The following is a 22,418-nucleotide window of genomic DNA, read 5'->3' as shown; positions in this document are numbered from 1 at the left end:
CTTTGACAAAGCCAAAAGGTCTGGGTTTAAAGTGCTAGTGCAAGCAGCATTAGCAAATTAGGGCAAGACACATGGGAGGGAGCTCACAGGTGCAGATAGAGCGCTATAGCTCTTGTAATGTATGTAGTCCCTCATGCAATTCATTGTGCACCCTTGAGTGAAGGTGAAAGGATACACTCTAACAGCAAATACCATTTGGTGATTAGTGTTTGCCAAGAGACTCAGCCAAGACATGACTGACAAAGTCTCAAGCCATTGGTTGAAAGAGGCTGATTGAAAAATGTTCACGGTAAATATTGTTAGCAAAGGTGTGTGTGACTTCAGTACCGTGAAAACCCAGACTTGAAAGGAGCTGCTCAGAGAGCTCATGTCTACACAGTGTGCCACAGACTGACCTCTTACCTTTGCAACAGCCTCTTTTTATTAACATAAACAATAATAATATTATCAGAACTGCCCATTTAATAAGCACACAAAACAAACTGAGTTGTCACTTGGAGCAAAAACAATGGTTTTATTGTCACTCAGCTCCGTGGTAATCACTCGTTTCGCCTTGAATTTATGAAATGTGGATTCAGACACAAGGAATTTAAGCCCATGGCTTGCGCGTTACTCAGAGCACTCGCCAAGCCAACGGAATAGCTTACCTTTCATGATTTGGCTTCTCATTTTTAAAGCTGCATTTATAAATGGGACCTTCATGTATTTATTTCCATTGTCCTCCTCTGTGTCTACATGCTTTTTTGGCAAGACACTGTCCCTGGCCTGTAAGAATGACTATATGATCAAAGTTTCAGCAGAGACCTGGTACCTGCCTCGAAGCTAACAGGGGTGATCGAGGTTCCTCTCTGCACTGTGAAGGGATAGCAACATTATTAATCTCTTTTGAAAACGTACTTTATTCCTTAGTCTTCAGATCAAATCCTCTTTTTAAATATATTAAATATATAAATATATAAATAACCCCAAAGCTGTTCAAAGGTACTGTCTTATCCAGACATCTCCCTACTTCTCTGCAGGCCACTCCAGCTCGTGCAGTCCTGATGATGAGATGACTCTTTGCGATTTACACAATCACCTTGACTCAGAGATACCATAAACCTTCCTTCTAGCAGTCTCTTTAAGCTTTTCTTCCAAGCTCTGTCCTGCCTGCCAGTTTCCTGACACATGGCTCCAAATCTTGTCTTTCAGTTGCACGAAAAGGCAAAGCAGATCTATGGGACATTTCTCAGCAACAAGGCCTCGGCGCAGGTGAATGTTGAGGGCCAGTCGCGTATGAGTGATACAATCCTGGAAGAACCACACCCTTTAATGTTCCAAAAACTCCAGGACCAGGTAAGGCTAAAGAAGAATCCATTGTCCACCACATCTGTGATAAACATTTGATGATCCAGCAATTTAACATCTTAACAACTTCCAGTGCTTTACCTGGCTTGCCCTACTGTTGCCTGGACTTTATCTACTTTGCTTGAGCGAGATTTGTCCTGTTCGTGCCTGTGAACTACCCCGGTCTGGGTGAATGAAGTCTGCCCTGCTGCTGCCTGGTATTTGCTCAAGAAAAGCTTGCGTTGATGTGGCCTAAGTTGTAGCTCTTCGGGGCATAGGAGAGAAGCTTGCATTGCTGCTGTCTCATATGCACCTGTATTGTGTCTGAAGGAAGCTTGTATAGCTGTTGCTTGTGCTATGCCTCTTCTGTACGTGGGAGGGAAATTTGCATGGCTGTTTGTTCTGCATCTGCCTCATGTGTGTGAGTGAAACTTGCACTGATGACATCTGTGAAGAATGTTCAGTGCCTGATGGAAGCCTGCATAACTGCTGCTTGTTGTGTATCTATTCTATATGTGTGAAGAAAGCTTCATTTCATATTTTACTAAATTAGAAAAAAGGCATACAATCAGACAATATGGTGATACAATCAAAGGGTAAGATGTGCAGATTACACATAAGATGTCATGTGTTATAACTATTGTATGTAAACCATGCAGATGGTCATTGAATATATGAGAACAATCCAGGTTCAGAAGGATTATAATCTGAACAGTGCCTTCAGTATATTTAGAAGAGTATGCACGCTGAAGGCACAAGGGTATTATATTGTCTGAACAGTATTTAATATATAAATTCTGTTCAAAGGAATACAACATCATTTGAATCGCCTGTACACCAAGAAATGCCAAACATGAACAGGAGTAGGAAGAGGAGGATAGGAGGTGTGGGGGGGGGGGGGGGTGAGGAGATATATCTGCTTCATAGTCATCGTTAAGAAGTCTTAGGGAAAAGACCCAGTTATATATTTGAACTACAAGACCATGGCTACTTATTTTGATGTATTTATCAAGAAATAGCCATACTGTGCTAGAGACTGGTGGCGTGAATTGATTCTTAATATGTGTGTACCTCAGAGATATGAAACCCATGCCCTCCACGTGTGATATGACAGATGGTTGAAGGATTTCCACTCTGAGAGGATAACTTTAACTGCAATAGTTAGGAGTAGGTCGAGTAGCGCCATATCATTGGCACCTAGGGGCAGTGGAGTCCGTGAAGCCCAGGGACCCTTGTTGCCATAGAGAAGGATAGGGTTATAGGTGTATTAAAGATTACTGACAGATGGTTTTGGATCAGTAACCAATAAGAGTCTAGCAACTGGCAATCAAAGAACATGAGTTGATGTGAGCACGATTCCTGGTTATAGTTCCAGCATTTATTGTTTTCTCTTAGTTTCAATTTATACAAACAGGCTGGGGTCCAATGCAAGAGATTCAGCCTAAAGAAGAAATGCGTTAAAAAATCACCCTCTCAAAATGCCTGGCCTATTTGGTGCAAGTAATTGAGGGTTGTGAAGGTTGAGGGTCAGAGAGCAACTTATAGATTTTGGAGGCAACATGACCAGAGTGTTGCCAATGGGCAAGATAGGTGAGTAGAGTCAATTTGTTTTAGAGAGATTAAGTTAGGAGAGTCTAATCTTGATTTTTAGAAAATGATAGCAGTCCAAATTGGAGAGGTTGAACTTCTTAGCTAGGGCTGAAAAGGAGAGCAAGTCATTGCTATTATTATATTGGTCTCCTATTAACCTGACGCCCTAACCCTGGGCGTAGTTCGCGAAATAGCGCTACGCGAAGCTACGCAAAGTGCACTTCGCACTACGTGAACTACGCGTAGCACTAGGCAAACTGCGTAGTACCCTGTTCACGATAATTGCACAGTATCGAATGCTTGTCCGCACTGTGCAATCATTGAAAACGGCATCTTGCACATGGCGAGATGTTTTTTACTGCCGCTCGAGTAGATTTTTACTCGTGCGGCAGCTTTCTCAACGTGGACTGGTAGTTTCTCATCGCGAGCGGTCGCGAGCATACGCGACCACTAGCAATGAGAAACATGATCTCCCCGCATTGAGAAGCTCGCCGGGAGGACGAGGAAAAAGTCTCGCCGGGATGTGCTTGCTCGCGGTCGCCAACTTGACGTTGTGGACCGTGAGCAAGCAAAAAATTAGTTTATTCAATTCCTGGAAAAAGAGGGGGAAAGTGTAAGAGGGAGAATTGATGACAAGAAATTTACTAATGTATGAGTGCAAAGTTACTGCTAGTAACTTTTCACACACAGGCGAGATCTCCGAATGGTAAAGAATAGGGTAAAGTAAAAATGCTTATTAAACTTTACAAAAAAGGTAAAATATTTTTATGAATAATATTAATGTAAATTAATTTTATACATTTATATTAAATGAACAGCACAATAAAAACAATGATACAGAACAATTAACTTAATTTTTAATTCAATACATAATTAAAATATATTAAATGTAATTATTTTTAATAATATCAATTTAAAACCTTCTTAAAAAGAATATGTTTTTATTTAATATGATTTACAAAAAAGTAAGTTATGTTAAGAATTAAAATTAATCGTTAAACAAAGAATGTATCTTTTAAATGGTAATACAATATTTTAAAATAAAATAATTCTTGTTTATGTATATATTTTTATGGTTTAAATTTGTTTTGGTTTTGTCATTATCGCACTTCAATACATGCCACATTACATAAAGTTTTGAAAAAGGTATGAAAGCATTGGCTTAGACATGACATCCTTCAATGACATTAAGATAAAATGTTAACTCCCTCCTATAACTACCCTCCCACACACCTCAGTACCAATAGCTATGCAACTAGCATTGCCTCTGTGTCTGCGTGTGGGTCCTTCATTGCGTGACTTCGTCTCTTTCAGTATGAGATCAATCTGTGAGTCTCAATATTCGTAAATAAAGAGGAAATGTAAGTTCTCTGAATTGTTGGGAAAGTGACGCTAGAAACGGGTACCAGGTGGTACTACATGTATCTCCAGACCAGTGAGTGTGAGGCTAAGTATCTCCATCCCCAGGACCCCCACAAACAGTGTAGCCAACCCAGATGTGTCGGTATGGTGGTTGACCCCCAAAGTGAGAGGATGGTTTGGTGTGCTGAACCTAGCGCTATTCCTATTTGATGTCATTTACGGGATGCTAGGGGATAGGTTAAGGAGTTAGGGAGGCTCAGCAATGTATATGACGGGAACCTTGGGAACTGTGTTGAGAGGTAGGTATCTATGTTGTTTAGGACAGACTCCCAAAATGATGTTATTTTGGTGCACTCCCAGAGGATATGGGTAAACATGCCCTTCTCCCCGCACTGCCGCCAGCATTCATCACTACAAGCTGGGTTGCCCTATGTAGCCTTACTGGTGTAAGGTACCAATATGAGGTGATTTTCAGAGTTATCTCTGTGCCTGCTGTGTTCTAAGCCTTGTGTTATGCTCTGTGGTATGTCTTTCCAGTCGTTCTGAGAAAGCTGACGCCCCAATTCTGCTTCCCAACGGCGTTGGGCTGGGCTTTTGTCAGCTGTCTGAGTGGGTTGCAGAATAATATACTGTTCCGAAAGGAGGCGTTTGTCTGAGCGTTTACCCGCTAGCCTTTTTTCATAGGGGGTCAATGCCCGCTCCACTTCGCTTCTCATAGTTGGGTGTAATAGCCAATACCTAATCTGGAAATATCTAAAACATTTGACCTCTGGGAGGGTATAGTCCCTCTTAAGGACGTCAAAAGGTATAGGGCTGTCTAAGTCAAAGAAATGTCCTGCCGCTCTACAGGCAGTCGCCCTCCATACTCGAAAGGCTGGCCCGCTCCCCGGAGTAAAGGCCGGATTGTCGACGACTCATGTCAGGGGAGACGAAAAAGTAGTTAACTGCCCTCTGCACTTGCATCCATCCCACACTTTCAAAAGGGAGCTCATAACTGGGGAGATGTAGAGACTAGGTGCCCGATGTCGGCGCTGTAGGAATGGAACTTTCCCTAATGCAGTCCCGGCTATAGTCCTATCCATGAATAGCCAGTGTTTCTCTGACTCTGTTCTGGACCATTCAACTAAGTATTGAAGCTGAGTCACCTGAAAATATCTGAGAAGGCAAGGTATCCCAAGTCCCCCCTCCGCCGTCGGGAGCCAGCTATGCTCCTTGCTCTTCCTAGGTCTTTTACCTGCCCAGACAAAATGGCGGAGAGCAGCTTGCAACGTCGATATTGTTCCCAGGTGGAGGGGAGTGAGGTGGGGGAGTTAATGGCAAGGCCTGGAAGAGGAAAAGTATTCTGGGTAAGGTAATCATTTTTAGGGCCACAATGCAGCCCATCAGAGAAAGTGGGTAATGCCTCCATTGCTCCATTGCTCCAGTTCAGTGCACATCCTCTTCATCAATTGTCGGTAATTGAGAGCGTTTGTTCGCTCCAAAGTGGGGCAAATCTGAACTCCTAGGCGTGGAATGGACTCTGTTGCCCAGCTGACCGTGTATGTTTGTTGCAAATTCTCGACTACTGCTTGAGGAACTGAGATGCTGAGGGCCTGCGACTTACTAACGTTCATGTGGAATCCGGAGGCCGCACCAAATTCCTCCATTCCTAAGTGGGGCAGACTCTCCTGGGGTCGTCGAGCATGACCATTATGTCGTCAGCGTACAGACTAATCCAGTGCTGTTCCTCTCCCGGGAGAATTCCTTTGATGCCTGGATGATCTCTCATCCGCTGGGTAAAGGGTTCTATATATAGGGCAAAAAGGAGGGAGCGAGAGGGCAGCCCTGACTTGTACACCATTGTATGGGGAATGTGTCTGAGCCATGCCCATTCACCCTCACCATCGCCGTTGGAGATCTATAGCTGCTCTGAACCCAGGCTCGGAAACGTTTCCCTAGCCCAAAGTGCACTAATATCACGTCCAGAAATGGCCATTGAACCTGGCCAAATGATTTCCCAGCGTCAACCGAAAGTAGCATGATGGCCCCCTTCCCACCGCGGGCTTTGTCAATGATATGAAGTACCTGCTTAGTATTGTCCGCATAATGTCTCTGTGGTACAAACACGGCTTGATCTGGGCCTATCAGTCCCTGCAGAAGAGGATTCAAACGGGCAGCCAAAATGCTCGTAAAGAGATTTCTGTTCGTATTCAGGAGTGTGATAGGGCAGTAATTGGCACAATAGAGTCTGTCTTTCCCGGGTTTGGGGATAACAACTATCTCCGCTTCTTGCATCCAGGGCAGGAGGTTAGCGATGTGTGTGATGTCATTGAAGAGTCATGTGCGGATTGGGGCTAGTTCTGGGCAGAAGGTTTTATAGAACCCCGCGGGAAAGCCATCTGGGCCTGGGGATTTCAGAGCTTTCTGTTTGGAAATAACCGAGATGACCTCTTCGATGCAGAAGAGGTCGTCCAGGGAGGACGCTTGGGATTCAGTTAAGAGGGTAGGTGCCACTGAACGTAGATAATGAGAAGGGACTTCGGGGGGTGGTAGTCTGCTTTGAGTAAAGAGATGTGTAAAGTTCTGTAAAGTGCGCCACCATTTAGGCGTCTCCCTTTATCTCTTCTCCCTCTCTGGATAAGAGGGATTCCACCCTGGTGAACTGTCTCTGGGCTCAAAGTTTGGTCGCTAGGAGTCTTCCGCATTTTTTCCTGTTTATGTAAAAGGAGTGTTTTAGTCGGAGAAGCGAGTACTCGGCCTTGTCCAGGTCTAGGTTGGCCAGCTGTTTCCGCGTGTACTCTAACTGGCGCCAAATCCTCGGGCCCCTGTTCCTTGGTACATGTGTTCTAATTATCTTGCCTCCTCCGGAAGTTCTGCCCTTTTTGCCTTGCAGTGGCTATTTTCGGCCGCCACGATCCCTATGATTACCCCTCTAATGACTACCTTTAGGGCGTCCCACAGGGTAGATGTTGAAATGTCTGGGATGTCACTGAATTGTAAATAATCAGTTAGCGCCTTTTGAATCTGCGTTACCAATTCCAATCTTTGCAACATAGTCTCCCGGAGTCTCCATCGTCACCTCGTATCCCTCTGTATAGGATTATGTAGCTCCAGAATTAAAGCTGAATGATCCAAGAGAGACATAGGTTCAATCTCCACCGATCGTGTTAGTGGGAGTACTTCCTGGGTTCCCAAAGAGTAGTCCAGGCAGGCATATGACTTATGAGCATGTGAGAAAAAGGTATAATCCGTGGTTTGGGGATATGAAACTCACCATAGGTCAGTCAGCCCCACCTCCCTCAGCCAAGCCAGTTCCTCCCCTGTCAGACCCCCTGTCCCTCCTTCCCTGGAGCCAGAGCGGTCTAGGTTACTATTGAGAACTATGTTAAGGTCACCTCCTATTAAGACTAGGTGAGACAAATATCAGCCTCCGTATGTTCTAAATATGATAGAATGGCCCTCCTTTTGACAGGGTTGTTCAATCCCTTCACGTTGAGGGTGAGTACCCTCCGATATTCAGCGGTCTTCATCGTGTAATTGCGTTTTCATGCTGTGTGCCTCCCTATTATTCATCCATCCATGAAAGTATACTTCTATGTGCATTGGACCCTTACAACATGAAAGCTTATGTGGAATAGTTACAGCTTCTGCTAGTTCTGAAACCCTTTGTGTTGTTGTATATCAACTAAACAAAAAAATAACACAAAGTCTCTGGAAGGGGTGGAGTCTCGAAGTTGATCCCCGCTGTTTCTGGAGTAAGGCAAAAGATGGGGTCCTTGGTGGTCATCAGCGTTCATGAGGGGTCCCTCCTCTAGCTGGCCTCGGTTAGCTTCTGTTGTGCATCATCCCGGGTTACTGTGTATCCTCAGCCTTTTCATCTGTGTGGTTGTGTGTCGGATCTCATAGCCAGGCTCTCCAACACTGCCTCTCTCTCTTGATCTATTGTAGCTGAATCTGCCTTAGCTAGGACCCTGCCCTGTGATCTCCTCCTCCATCTCGGATATATGCTAGTCCCAGGCTCTGAACCGTTGTTGTTCCCAGAGGAGCCCTCAGAAGGGTCTATCCAGAGAAGGTCGCAGGCTGCTTTGAAGGAGCGTAGTTGATGGTCCTTCCCTTCCCAACTCAGGATTAGCCAGAAAGGTTGGCCCCATGAATATGAGGTATTGTGTTCTTTTAGATAGGCTGTCACCAGATGTAACTCCCTCCTTTTCAGCAAGGTGATTGCCCAGAGTCCCTGATAAAGTTGCAGGGAGTGGCCGCGAAAGTGAACCAGGGTGGAATATCTCGCCTTTCGAAGAATGCGGTCCTTCAGTGGGAAACTGTGAACGTGTGCTAACATTTCCAGAGGAGGCAAATGTGCAGCCCTAGATAGACCCACTCGTTGAACCCCGTCCAGTCTAAGGTCAGAGGACTGCACGTCTCCCAGGATCTGTGCAAAGAGCTCTGTCAAGTACTCTTCCACATTTCCTGCCTCAGCAGTCATTGGGGCATTCCGGATTCGGATGTTGTTGCATCTTGATGTATTCTCAAGATCCTCTGTGTGCGACTGAAGGTCTATTTGTTGGGCCGTGAGTTGAAGGAGTTTCTGTCTGAGCTGCTCGATTTCTTCATCTCCGGTGATCTCATGGTTATCTAGGGCGCCCACTCTATCCCCTATTTCTGACATCTCTTTCCGAACCCCTTGTAGGTCCTGTGCCAAGTCTTTCTTAATAGACTGTAAGTCCTCTCTCAATGTTGTAAAGAGGGTATCCTGTGGGCAGGAGGGCCTGGGGTGTCCACTGCACTACGTATTTGTGGGTCCTCTTGCCTGCCGCTATGATTCAGCAGAATATAAGGCCACTTATGCAGGCAAGGCCAGAAAGGCGCAACCACAGCACAAAGGGTTCTGTGGTCACATATATGCTGGGACTGACCTTCCACCTCACGCAGTCGTAGCCCTCGCCATGTCCTTGGGCCAAGGGTGCCTCTGGTGCCCTAGTTTGAGTGTTAATTGCTTGGTGGGGCCAAGTACGCCCAACGTGGTGTTCCCCCTCATCCAGCGCCTTTCGCGGGTCCTTGTACCCCAAGGGGTAATAGTCTCTCTTGCCAGTGTCACTAGTTACCACTTTGCTGCCTGGAAGTCCCCTGCAACGTGGACCCCACACGGGTCCTAGCAATCTAGCAATCTAGGGTGGTTACAGGGTACGTCCCGTTGCTGTTGCTGGTGCAGCCATGAGGACGTCGCCTATCACAGCAAGCCCTCTGCCAAATGATTATGCTCTTCTTGATCTATATTCCTTCCTGCAAGGTAAGCCCTCCTTTAGTTCTGGGCGGGTGAGGTCCTGCTGTCTGGTGTGCCCAATTGCCTCAGTTGCCATCGAACCCTGCTATGGCGAGTGATAAGGTGTGCTTCCAGGTGCAGGTCACTTTATCCGCTCCCCCACTCATTGCAGGTCGTCTGGAAGGGGCCAATATGTCTTTTGAGGCTTCTCTCTACATGGGGAACGGGGCAATCCCTGCACTCCACTATGCAGTCTGCTGGGCGCCGTAGTCGCTGCTTTTGCTTGGGCCCAGGTATGCCTTTCAGTGTTCGTGCGTAGTCGGCTCTACAGGGCAACACCAAGGGCCGCTTTGAAGCAGGCGCAGGGTCTCGCCATCGCTGAGGACCGTCCGTTGGCTCAGCACGTCTCGGGCGTTCCTTCTCCCTAGCTGGGAAGTAGCTGTCTGATTGGGCCACTTGTGGCGTAGTTAATCTATCTTCTGGGTGAGTCGGGAGGTTCCTGGGCCGCCCCCACCCCTCCAGATGCCCCTGGAGCGCATGGATTGCCCGAGCCCAGGGCTCTCACTTTTCATGCCTCCACTGCTGTTCACAGTCGTCCACGACAAGTACCCCACGGCACGTTCCTCTCAGGGCCAGGTTTGCTCACAGAGGGCGGCCATTTTCATCGTCGGAGCCTCCAGGGTTGGGCGCACGTGCCTGCGGCTCACTCTCCGTTCTAGGATGCTAGTACAGATCGGGTCCCCGGGTGGTGCCTCTGATGTCTGTGCCTCTGCCACCCCAGACACCTCTTCTCGATGGCTAGACACACCGCGATAATGCTACTGTACCAAGGCCAGAGCGAAGAGACCAAGTTTCGCATCGACTCACTCCGCCATCTTGCCACGCCCCTTATGTATATATTTGTAAACAAGAATTTAAATGTGTATATTTTTTAAGAAGTCAAAACATTTCCTTTTATAATATTTCCCAATGCTGTGTTATTTTAACTCCCTGTCTAAATTATTTTCTGTAGGAGGGTGTTGCAGTACCAGTTGTTGGCCATATGGGGTGCTGGACTTACTGCAGGCCTGAGCAGGAGTACATTTACTACTGATTTGGGTCCTTTTTGGCTGTAGCCACTTTACTAGTGTAGTTTGTCTGTAGGAATGGGTTTGCTCTTTTCTGCGTGCAGAGATCTCCGTAATCAGGCGGAGACCTCTGCATAGAAATTAAATGAGTTGAGGAGCCTGAGAGACCCGAATAGGAGTAAGAGAGTGGTATTTAGACAGTTTGTGTTTCCTCTAAGAAGTTATTACTAACTGAATCGAGAGGACTGTTTAAGAGGAGTTCTTTCATCCCTTTCTTGCAGGCAGTGTAGGAGGTTGTTCTCAGAGCTGGGGATGTTGTTCCATATTCTTGGTCATGCACCAGATAAGGATTTGTTGAGAGTTCGTTTTTGTGAGACTTTTGATAGACTCTTTCCCCTTTACCATGCCTCCAGGTCACTTCCATTGACTCTCTGCTTATGATGGCTCAGCCGGCAGTGACGCTGGTGGGCGGATGTTTACCATAGCAGCTCTGTCCTTTTCACATTTCACAGCTGCCTGTTGAATGAGCCCTTCTTCTGTCTCTCATGTTTGTCACATATCTGTGTGTTGGAATGACGTCCATTGACCACAGTGAACTGTGGCTGACTTTGGCTTGGGTGTGTGTGAAATTCTAATGTAATGTTCACTGTATGTGTGCAGTCTTGACCTTTTCCTGACGGGCCTATCAGGTCTGGCTGATCCTGGCCCTGCCATCCTGTAAAGAACTCCTGTGTGCCCATGTTTGCCCTTTGTGTGACATTATAAGAGGAATCTCCACTTTCCGTGCCCGGTATTGGTGGGTTGCAGTGCATGTTGTCACCTGCATCCCACACAGTGCGGCTGCGTGTGAAATGGGATGTGTTAGTGTAGTGAACTATACTACGCTTTCACTTTGCCCCAGAAATAGGGGTCCGACCACGCGGACATACTGCCCTAATAATGGTCTGATGAACTCGCCTCATTTTTAGGGTGTACCCCTACTTTCAGGGTTCTATGAGGGTCGCTTCGGTGTCCACTGTTATGCACAATTAATAAATGAGGGGCACACCTGTAGTTCTGGAGTCTGGTTAGTGCAATCAATCGCAATATGGCCCATGGAAGAGACGTAGGAATACAAGTTAGGCATCCGATGGGACATACTCAGCATTTGAACGGGAAGGAGCTACTTATGAGTTCTGGCACTATATCCCACCAATAATTTGGTGAATTTAGCTACCAATGAGAACTCCTTCATCAAACCCAACGCTCGCATTCTTTGACACTTTCACACTTTTCGCGATACGTTTTTTTTGTGTCTTTTTCTCAAAATGTTGTGAAAGTCTACCCTCGTGTGGGTGAAATAAGAACTGTAGATGCCACCGAATGTCAACGCAGCTAAATGAATGCAGAGGTTACTTGTTGGGGTCCCATTCACAAAACCACAAAAAGGATACCGGTCAGGCGTGTGTAAATGGCTTTACTAACGTGTAATTCTCTTGAGAGGAACAAGGCAAAGTTTGACTTGACAGCTGTTGAACACACACCTGGGAATTGTCATTCCACATTGAGAAGGAAATGGATCACTCCATTACTTGATGAATGGAGACTGGAGTTTTCTGTGGAGAAAATAAAAACAATATATATAAATTGGCACATCAAGCTCCTTTCCACACTGTCTAATTAAGCAGAGGTGAAAAAGCAGTTACGAACAAATCAGAAGATTCCTTCAGTAGCCGGGGCTAGTCTATCTGTATTGCAACATGAGCTGTGCCACTGGTGCCAGAGGGGGAGAAGCACTGCACCAACTACAGCCATTTGTTTTTTCGGAGTGCCTGCCTGGGATATGGCTTTGTGACTGAAGGAACGACACTGGGCCCACTGAGGCTCTGGAACATACAAACATGCTTAGCTACAGCAGCGTGGGCATATATGAAAGAGGTGATAGGTATGTAGAGGGGCGGAGGTGCAACAAACGGACAGAGTGGTGCAGGCCTGGACCTCTTCAGCAGCGTAGGGGTGTTGCACTCTAACACTTGCCCAAGCCACCCCACCTTTGCATGTCGCTACCTGCCCTCACTGTGCCTGAATCCTTACTGGCAGCCAGGCAGTCTCTATGTGCCCTGTGCCCGGTGAGTGAGACAGCCATTTGTAGGCCAATACAATACATTACAATTTGTCCCCGGCCTGTGAACCTTAGATCATCCCAAATAAACACTACGGGGCAGATTTACAAGCCCTTTGCGCATCTTTTACGCCACCGTTGCGTCAGTTTTGTGACGCAGCGGCGGCGCAAAAAATGCACCATGGTGCGGGGTATTTACAACGTGACGCATCTGAGAGATGCGTCACGTTGTGAAACCCTGCGCCACATGAAACCTTCGTCAGGTTTCATGTGGGCGTTTCCACGAAGGGGGGGGGGCGCTCCGTCGCAGGAACGCCTCTCGAAAGTGACTCAGTGAAATCTACAAGATTTCAATGAGTCACTTTACTAACGCTGATGCGTCAAAACCTTGCGCCTGCTTGAAGCAGGCGTAAGGCTTGACGCACCACGTTAACAGATAGGGCAAGTTGGAAAAGTGCTGGAGTTGCGTGCCGCATGCAACACAACTTCAGCACTGCGCCAACTTCACTCCCTAGATGCGCCATGCATCTGTTTATTCCTGCGCCATGGTGCGCCGCATTGTAAATGCGGCGCATCATGGGTGGCGCAAGGATAAATTTGCCTGCCGTATCTTTCCTGGCGCATCTCTGCTGATTTGCAGAGATGCGTCAGGCAACATAAATCTGCCCCTACATGTCTCCTGTTGACAGTCCTAACACACTCAGCGACCTCTGAGAGTCTGCTCTGCTTGCTTCAGCCAGGCTTCACAGCTCAGAAATAAGGGGAGCAGGGTGGCAGTGGTCACTGGGGCATGTTACAACAGAGGACTACAGATTTTTCTTTAGGTCGGTCCTTAGAAGCCAAAATGACTTTCCTGATATATATATTTTTTTGTTGTTGTTTTTATTTTTTGAGGACAATATAAGTAGCAGCGTCTTCCTCCCGGTCCCGTGAAGGCACTGAAAAATGAGTGTGGACCAGCACAATAGTCTACATTGCCTTGTAAAAAATATTTTACTGGTGCAGGTTTTAAAAAAAATAACAGCTTAGACAGCATTTACCATACATGGTATTTTCATTGATAGCTGTCATGCTTCCATAAAATAGTATTCCCGATGCTTTTGCCATCAAAAAGTGCATTTTGAAGCAAGCCATTTTATCTATAATCCCAATAAAGCATGTGTTAAACTTTCAATGCAAGCTGAAAGTGTGGACTGGACAACCAGACCCGTTAAAATCAGAATCAACAAACACAGGAGCACCATCCAGTATATACAGACACTGCCCATTTCTTGGAAGAACAGCTACCACCAAAAAACATGAGTAGTACCATAGCAGAAGTCATGCCAGCCAGCCCTAACATCAAGACATTACTCTTGCAAAAGGACCAATGACTGGGGTTCAGACTTGGGATTTCCAGGCTGAGACTCAACGATGAGATCCCGTAGAGTCAACTGAATACATAAGCAAGATCATGGATAAGATCATGGACATGGCAAGATCATGGGTAATGACCTTCCTGAATAAATGATCTGCTTGGATGTTAATGCATATATATGTTACCGTTACCTTTTTTCTAACAGGTCCTTACACTATGGAGCACACGAGTACCTAAATTAGGGGATACTCACAACACATTTGGACACAACTTGTTCAAAGTAAGAATAATAAGAAAGCCAATATATATTAAGTCATCATCCCGAATAGTAGGGTTACTGATACAGGTCCTGATGAAACACCACTTGAAATCTCTAGGCAACCAGGTGTGAAGCATGTAGAGCTTCAAAGAGGAATCACAAAACGACTAAGATGTGACTACTGTAATGTTTTTATAATCTTGATCTAGATCACTCTCATCAAATGAAAGTCAAATAATTCCCAGGGGATTTATAGACAATTTTATTATTTTTTCACTACACTCTATACCCACTATCTACACTGACGTACCATCATTCACCACAGGCAGTGATAAGATCTTGACCAAAAGAACCCCCGCTCTCCAAGGGATATTACCAACCCAGTCAGAAGCCTATGGAGCCACCATGTAAGAATGGCATCACAGATAACACCCATATAAAGCTCTGCTGCATTTTGTTTATGAGTATATAAACAAAAGTGTTGGAGTCGAGTAAAAAAACTGTCGTTCAACTAGGATGCCAAATTACCACAGGATGAAGTTTTTTATTTGGTACAAGCATTAAGCGGATTCGCCAGGTGGCCCTTCCACAAAAATGAATATTATTATTATTGTTTTTTTGTATAGCGCATAGCTACCCAAGGGCGTCCCAGCGCTTGCGACTAGACAGAGAACAGTTTGAATTGTTAAGTGGACTGGTTGAATAACCAGGTCTTGAGCAGTTTCCGGAATGGAAGATGAAGAGGTTCTATACGGATAAGAGGGGGCAGCGTGTTCCAGAGTTTGGCCACATTGTAGGCAAATGATCTGCCTCCAGTTCTAGACCTTTTTATCTTCAGCTTGACTGCCAGATGGAGGTTGGAAGAGCGAAGGAATTTCCTTGGTTGATAGGGGGTGATGAGAGGTCTGTTAATAGCTTGTTCCAGACCCCTTTAGGTCCTATGCGCTATCCATAGGGCCTTAAATTGAACTCTCTCCGCGACCGGTAGCCAATAAAGAGTTCTAATGGCTTGTTTGGCTGATTTATTTTTTGGTACCCCATCAGTAGTCTAGCAGCACAATTCTGTGCAACCTGGAGTTTCCTCAGCGTATCTTTGGGCGCTCCCAAATATAAGGAGTTTCTGTAATCCAGTAGAGATAGAACCAGGGCCTGTATAAAGGTCCTCCTGGCGCTTATTGGAAGGGGCAAAATCTTACGGAGGAGTTGCATGGTCCCAAAACATGCACCTTTGACTTTTACAGCTTGGTCATCAAATTTGAGTGAGCTATCTAGCCAAATACCCAAGCTTTTTATCTTGGCCTTTAGGGAGGGAGCAGGCCCAAGACAACTGGGCCAGACCTGTTTCAGATCAAGGCCCGAGGTGTTACCTAGAGTCATTAGCTCTATTTTTCCACTGTTCATCTTTAGGCAGGAGTGTTACATCCACGAAACCACCTTCCTTAAACAAATTCCCAGGTATGAGGGAGAGTTGTGTGGGCCATTTAGTGAGATAACCAGTTGGGTGTCATCTGCATAGGTGACAATCTTTATCCCATGAGGTGGCACGATGTCAGCCAATGGCTGCATGTAGACATTAAATAATGTGGGACTTAACCTCATGCGTGCGGCGCATTTTTCCGCCGTACGCTGAGTTTTTTTAAAAACCGCGTTACATGACGAGCTCAGCTCATCATGAGCGTACGACAGGCGTACCTCATGACGAGCTCAGCTCGTCATGAGCGTCAAAGGGGTTAAGGAAGATCCCTGAGGGACACCACAGCTGATCTGATGAGAATTCTCCTGAGAAAACCTGGAAGGTCCTCTTTTCTAAATAAGATTCGATCCATTTAAGTGCCTCACCTGAGATGCCTTTCCTCCTAAGTCTCTCCACTAAGGTTTTAAAGTTTACCATATCAAAGGCTGAGCTCAGGTCAAGGAGAATGATGGCCACTGCTCCCCCTTGATCAAGGATCAATTTAGATTCCTCCACCACAGAGAGTAGGGCGGTTTCCGTGCCATGACGAGGCCTGAAACTTGTTTGAGTGGGGTGTAAAAGGTCGTAAGATTCCAAGTATTCTGAGATAGTTAGGTTAACATGCTTCTCTAGAGGCTTAATAATCACAGGGAGCAGAGAAATTGGTTGATAGTTGCCTAGATCGTCTGGGTCCAGATTAGATTTTTTTGGAGAGCCTTCCCCATAGCATGCTTCCTGGGTGCCGGGACTGAGCCAGTAGCCATAGACGTATTCATGAGTTTAAGCATGTGAGGAAGTATAACTTTTCCTGCTTTGTGTAGTATGTGAGGGGGCGCTGGATCCAATGGGGAACCGGACTTGGGGGCAGATTATGATGGCGGACGGACCTGAGACAGTAGGAGTAGGAGGGACCGTCCGCAGGGGCAGCGGAGGTCCCTCCATGCAAATTAGAATGTGACCACCACCCTGGCGGTCACATCCTGTATATTTAACATTGCAGCGGGTACTGCTGGAAGCAGCACCCGCCGCAATGTTAAAAATGAAAGTTGTGCATTTGCATGCACAAAGCGGCAGGCACCGCGCGGTGCCTGCCGCTTTTTGCACGCAAATGCAGGGGGATACCATAGGTACCCCCATGTGCACCACCCACCCCCCCTTCACCCCTGGGGGCCCGCAACGGGCCCCCAAACAAAAATCCGTATGCCTTTGCACGGCGGAAATGCCGCCGTGTAAAGGCATAGTACTCCAGACATCCTAATATGGCTGGCGGTGTCTGATTGACACCGCCAGCCATGTTAGTGCTTTTCCGCCGCAGACGGGAGGCGACCGCGACGGAAAAGCTGCGGACGACAAAAGATCCCCCAGCCATCCTAATCTGGCGGGGGGTCTTTTTTCAGTCTGCAGCGGTTTTCCCGCATCCTCCGGCTTCCGCCGGCCCGGAGGATGCGGAAAAACTGATATCATAATCGGCCCCTAAATTTGAGTGAGAATTTCCGATAATCTAGCTGAAGTGAGTGTGGGAAATGATTTGAGTGTAGGATCTGTGCCATGCAAAAACATGTCTGTGGTGATGATGTCACTAGGGCAAGGTGAGCTAGGAAAGGCTGAGTAAATATTTTAAATTTTTTCTTGAAAAAAGTTCGCAAGTTCATTACATTGTTGAGGGGAAGCCATATGAGATGTATCAAATCTGGGCAGTTGTAAGAGGCCCTTCGCAACGCAGAAGATCTCTCTGGGGGAATTGGCAGCAAGATTAATTTATTCTTCATAGTGTGCTGCCAGGGCTGCTTTAATTTCACCTTGATAGCGTTTTATAGCTTCTTTATATTTCTGCTTATTGGTTATGCTGTAATTTTTCCTCCACTTTCTCTCCAATGTCTTACATTCCTGTTTTAAGAATTGAAGTTTGGGTAAATACCAAGGGGAGGATTTCTGTCGTACTTTTTGTTGGGATTTAAACAGGACCATCATATCCAGTGAGGACGTAATCCATGTAGAAATATTATCAGCAGCTATGGTAAGATTAGGGCTGTATTCTGGTTCTGAGTTTTCTAAGGCTGAGGTCCAGACTTCTACTTCTAATTTAGCCCATGGCCTAATTTCTTTGGTAGTCTTTTTAACAGCTGGGACTGAAGGCGGGGAAGAGACATGGATGGGAATTAAAAAATGATCAGGCCAAGGTAGAGGAATAGGGTCACCCACTGAGAGATTATTAAGCTTAGTGAAAACTGAGCCAAGTAAATGTCCTAGTCTGTGGGTAGGGCTTGTAACTTTTTGTGGAAATTGAACTTCTGAAAGGTCCTTAATCAGATCTGATACGTCCGTCATATCAGGGTTATCGAAATGAAGGTTAAAGTCCCCCAGGAGTGTAACGTTTGAGGTGGTGCCTACTTGTGTGGCTGCTACATCCAGTAGTGATTGGGAAAAGAGCCCACGTCTGCCTGGGGGGCGGTAAATGAGCACCTTGGAAATAGATTGAGCCGCGGAAAGAGCAAAAGTGAAGAAAAGACTTTCACAGTCAGCAACAGTATCAGGTTCAACCTTGCATTTAAAGAGATCTTTATATATTATTGCCACGCCTCCCCCTTTCTGTCCCTCCCGGTCTTTCCGCTGGATATTATATCCAGCTGGAAGAGTCTGTTCCAGGTCAGGGTCTGACTCTTTATGAAGCCAGGTTTCCGTAAGAAATAGTATATCTGGTGTCTCATCGTCAAGGAGCAATCTCAACTCAGTCGAGTGTTTGGATAGGGAGCGACAGTTTAAGAGGAATATTTTAAGGCTGCTGGAGTGCTTAGTATCTGGAGTACTCTCCAAACAAGTGTGGAACTTGAAACTGCAATGGGCGCACTGGGACAGCCCATCGCTGAGGGCCATAGAGTGCTAGCAATTATGAAGGCAGGGCTTCCTAAGTTTATGTAGGTAACTGTTGGAGTGGCTGATGTTACCTAAGTGCTGCGGGGCAGGGGTATAGCCCCTGGTCCCGTTCAGGCACGGACGGACAGCCTTGCCTTAGGTGCGCCATTGGCGCACCTGCGGCACGCCCGCTGCACATCGGTGCCAACTTCACAACTTCCCACTAATCCAAAGACTAAATGCTAGCAAAGATTGTGTTTGAAAGAAATCAGTGGAGGGCAACAATTATTTCTCCTAAATGGCATCCATGGGTAGGGAGAATCTAAATCTGAGACACAAAAATTTCAGATTTCTGAATTTTTCCTGGAAATTGTGATAATTTTAGTACTTTGCCACGTATTCCCTATCTCTTTCTGAATTTCCAGGGAAACCAAAAGTATGCAGAAGCATCAGAAAGTAGGGACGAATGGCTGTGACCAATCAGCAGGCTGAAGATGGTATGAACATAGTCAAGCCTCAGTCTTAACAGTAAAAAAAGAAATCAAGGCGCTATCCAGTATTCCTGGGAACTTGGTTGCTACAGTTATAAGAAATAACAATGGTTCCCTCAGATAAAGACAAGCAAGGATGATGGTCCTGAACTTATATGAACATACCCCAAAGGGAAAACAAATGCCCAGGGAAACTTTATCTCAAATCACATTTATATTCATGTGAAAGAATAATAGATATACACAAACAATCCTACAATCCAATACATCAAGATAAAGGGAGGCTTACAAGGGATGTGTACAAGGGATACAGAGTTAATCAGGACGCACTAACAAGAGCTCAGAATAGTTGCATAATGGGCCAGAGGTGTTGCATGTTTCAGTTTGTTTGTTCTCAGAAGATTCAGGAATGGTGACTATGTAAATGTAGTCAGTCTAGGGCTTTGTGAGGTTGCAAAAATGCTCATCCGCTTTTCACACCATCCAGCCATCTCTTTACTTGGCTGATAAGGAGTACATATCATTGTGAGTGTGATGCCTGGGTTTGTCAATAATTGATTCCTTTGGTGGATATGTAAATGAATGTAAGCAGAGTGATTTTGTTCCTCTATTTTTAACATAAGTGATTGATGCTATTTAGGGATACTGAAGACGAATATGGCATTCTTTTTCTCCAAGTGTGGCATGAGGTAGGTCTTGGGACACACATTTCTCTTACTGCTGATTCTTTAAAAGTCAATGCTATGGTAGAACAGATGCACTATGGAGTCAAGGTTTTTATGGTCACCCAGGAACAGTTGTTTGGACTGGCACATAATTTGGAATGCAATTTGTATGGGCAGTTTGCCTGTGGGCACAGCTTCTATTGATGCAGCAGGTGCAGACATCAGCGTCCGGGGTGCGAGAGACCACTGTGTCTCGGTTATGGTTGTCCTACATTGCCATGCCATGGGACAGGGGGTCAGTTTTCTTTGCTTGCATTAGGGCCCATGAAGAACCTGCTATACCATTGCTCAGTAAACTTCCTCAGAAAGTAGAGCTTTTCAGGAAAAAAAAATCAATCCACGCCAGTGAAGAATAGTACTTATTATTTCAATTGCAGGCAGATGTATGGTTCCCTTGTGAATCGGGACCTGCGGGCCTGTTTTTTGGGAATATTACAGTTTAGGGCACATGGGCTTGATTGTCCCATCAACACTGTGATGTTAGGGGCACCTCAATGGTATTAGGTTTAGAATATTCTGTCTTTTCAGTCCCTATGGAGCGGAAGTGGGAAAAAGCTACAATATGAATTAGTTTGTCTAACTGAAGATCCTCCATAGCCCTAAATCCAGACCTTAAACTCCAAAGAACCAACTTAGTGCTGTGTACAGAGTCGCGCTGTAATGCCCAGGTGTGATAAATACAATACACTACTAAATTATTACTGAATCTCATTCCTCAAAAGAGGAGTTAGGAAATAACTTGCATCATGTTTTTCCTGCATTATCACCAACCTTTGTGCTGGTAGAAATCACTAATGACTTACCAACAAGCAGTGGTAAAAATGTAGATACACTAACCCAAAAACCGCACAGTTTTGCTACTTCACCACCACCGTATTAGTGGGTGGGTGGGTGGGCAGAGTTTTTAGGGGGGGGGGCAGAGAGAGAGAGTTTGTGTGTGTGTGTGTGTGTGTGTTTTCCTTGTGCATTCATGGGGGCTCATAGCTGTGCTGTGTGTTTTGGTGTGTGGGAGTTTCTTGTTTGCTGGTGAGATTGAATTTGGTGTGTCTCATTAAGTGGAAATCACGTCTTAATGTCTTTATGAGAGGGGTATTGTGAAGAATCTAACAATCCCCTATTTGTGATGCAAAACAGCTACTTAGGTCTTTTGTTTCTGTCCAGCCCCAAATAAACACCTTTGCGGCTGACAGTCTAGTCAGGGTCACTGATTTGACGTCTCTTTCCACCAAAACATGCCTTGCATATGTCCTTTCATTAACTTCTGCTTTTTCCCTTCCTCTTTCTTCCCGGCACTAGATCTTCAACTTGATGAAGTATGACAGCTACAGTCGCTTCCTGAAATCTGAAGCCTTCCTCCAATCCAAGCGGACAGATGAGAGGCAGCACGAGGGACCAGGCGCCTCGGAAAACACGGCCAAGCGGGCGTCGCGTAGCTTCAACACATGAGTCCAAAGGCTCGCCCAGACGTATCGGAGTCCTTGCACAAACTCTGTGGTACTGGTCTGCCTGCATCTCCACTGTGCAGGAGGCATACACACCGCTGAAGCGCCTTCCTTCTGGCCTAACCTTTGGGTTTCTTCCCATGCTTGATGAATCAATCAATTTCTGCCACATACTTTTGATTGCAAATCAACACAGTTTCCGGCTTGACTGATCATCTTGGTTTTGTTCGGGGTGTCTGTCGCTACCCTGCGTGCTTTATCATATGGACGTGGTCTCTTCTCAAAATGCGCTTTTGGATGGTCAGGCGACTCCAGGATGGATCCCCGCTACTTTCGCTTGGGCTTTGCACTCAACAGTATTAGGAAGACCCCCTCCTCTTCCCAACCCGAGGCCAGCTGACCAGGACAGAGACCCAGTGGTAAAGACCATCACCCGGGCGATATCTGCTGTATGGACTACGATCACAGGAGACACATCCTATCTGACACCACTGACATTATCAAGGAGATGTTTGCCAGGGCTCTACAAGGTTAATGGCCCTGAGAGCACAGAGCAGTTCAAAATAAAGCCCACATACACTAGCCTGATGCATTTGACTTTTTACATTATCAAATATTCATGGGCCTCATGATCTGTTTCTCTCCGCTTACCAGTATTTGCACAGCGCCATCTATCACTAATACCGCACAGTAACACTATAGCTGGTGTATTTATCACACTGTGCTGTGATTGTGTGTGGCTACTTGACATTTGCTTTTAAAAGTCTAGGTAACTAAGGGCTTGAGCTGATTTCCGTAGTGTGTTATGTGCATGGTTTGGAGCCAGATGGCCAGTTGTTCATTGCTGGGCCTGTGCATTTTGTTTTTTAGACAAGCATCACGCGCGAGGTATATTTCGAATGTAATGCAGTTAAGCATGAGGAGGTGGCATGTGTAAGTTAAAATGTGTCTGAATGGTTCCGAGATCTAGGGTTGTGTGATGGAGGAGAAGTGATACTGAATGGGCAGCACTCCGTCAACTAAACTGCTTTGATGCTGTGGTGTGCAAGTGAGGGTGTGAAGGTTCTCTCTAGTGTGTTCTGTTTCAGAAAGTAAAGTTATAGGTGGAATTGGGAAGATGTTCTATAGTGGGTATTGGAGGGTGGAACGTGCT

At 45.9% G+C, this 22,418-nt stretch overlaps 1 protein-coding gene across 2 annotated transcripts in view; it reads left to right on the top strand.

Annotated features, from left to right (window-relative positions):
• RGS10 (regulator of G protein signaling 10) overlaps window positions 1–21,847 on the top strand; it is a 159,995-nt gene extending 138,148 nt beyond the window's left edge. For both annotated transcript variants that reach the window (XM_078643919.1, XM_078643918.1), the window contains exons 4-5: window positions 1,192–1,335; window positions 21,120–21,847. In XM_078643919.1, coding sequence (XP_078500045.1) covers window positions 1,192–1,335; window positions 21,120–21,269 — 294 coding nt within the window. In that variant the 3' untranslated portion in view covers window positions 21,270–21,847. The remainder of the gene's footprint in view (window positions 1–1,191; window positions 1,336–21,119) is intronic.
• The last annotated feature ends 571 nt before the right edge of the window (window positions 21,848–22,418 follow it).

The sequence above is a fragment of the Lissotriton helveticus genome, chromosome 5_1 (assembly GCF_964261635.1).
Source record: "Lissotriton helveticus chromosome 5_1, aLisHel1.1, whole genome shotgun sequence".
NCBI lineage: Eukaryota > Metazoa > Chordata > Amphibia > Caudata > Salamandridae > Lissotriton > Lissotriton helveticus.
This window is presented reverse-complemented; position numbering and strand designations above follow the sequence as displayed.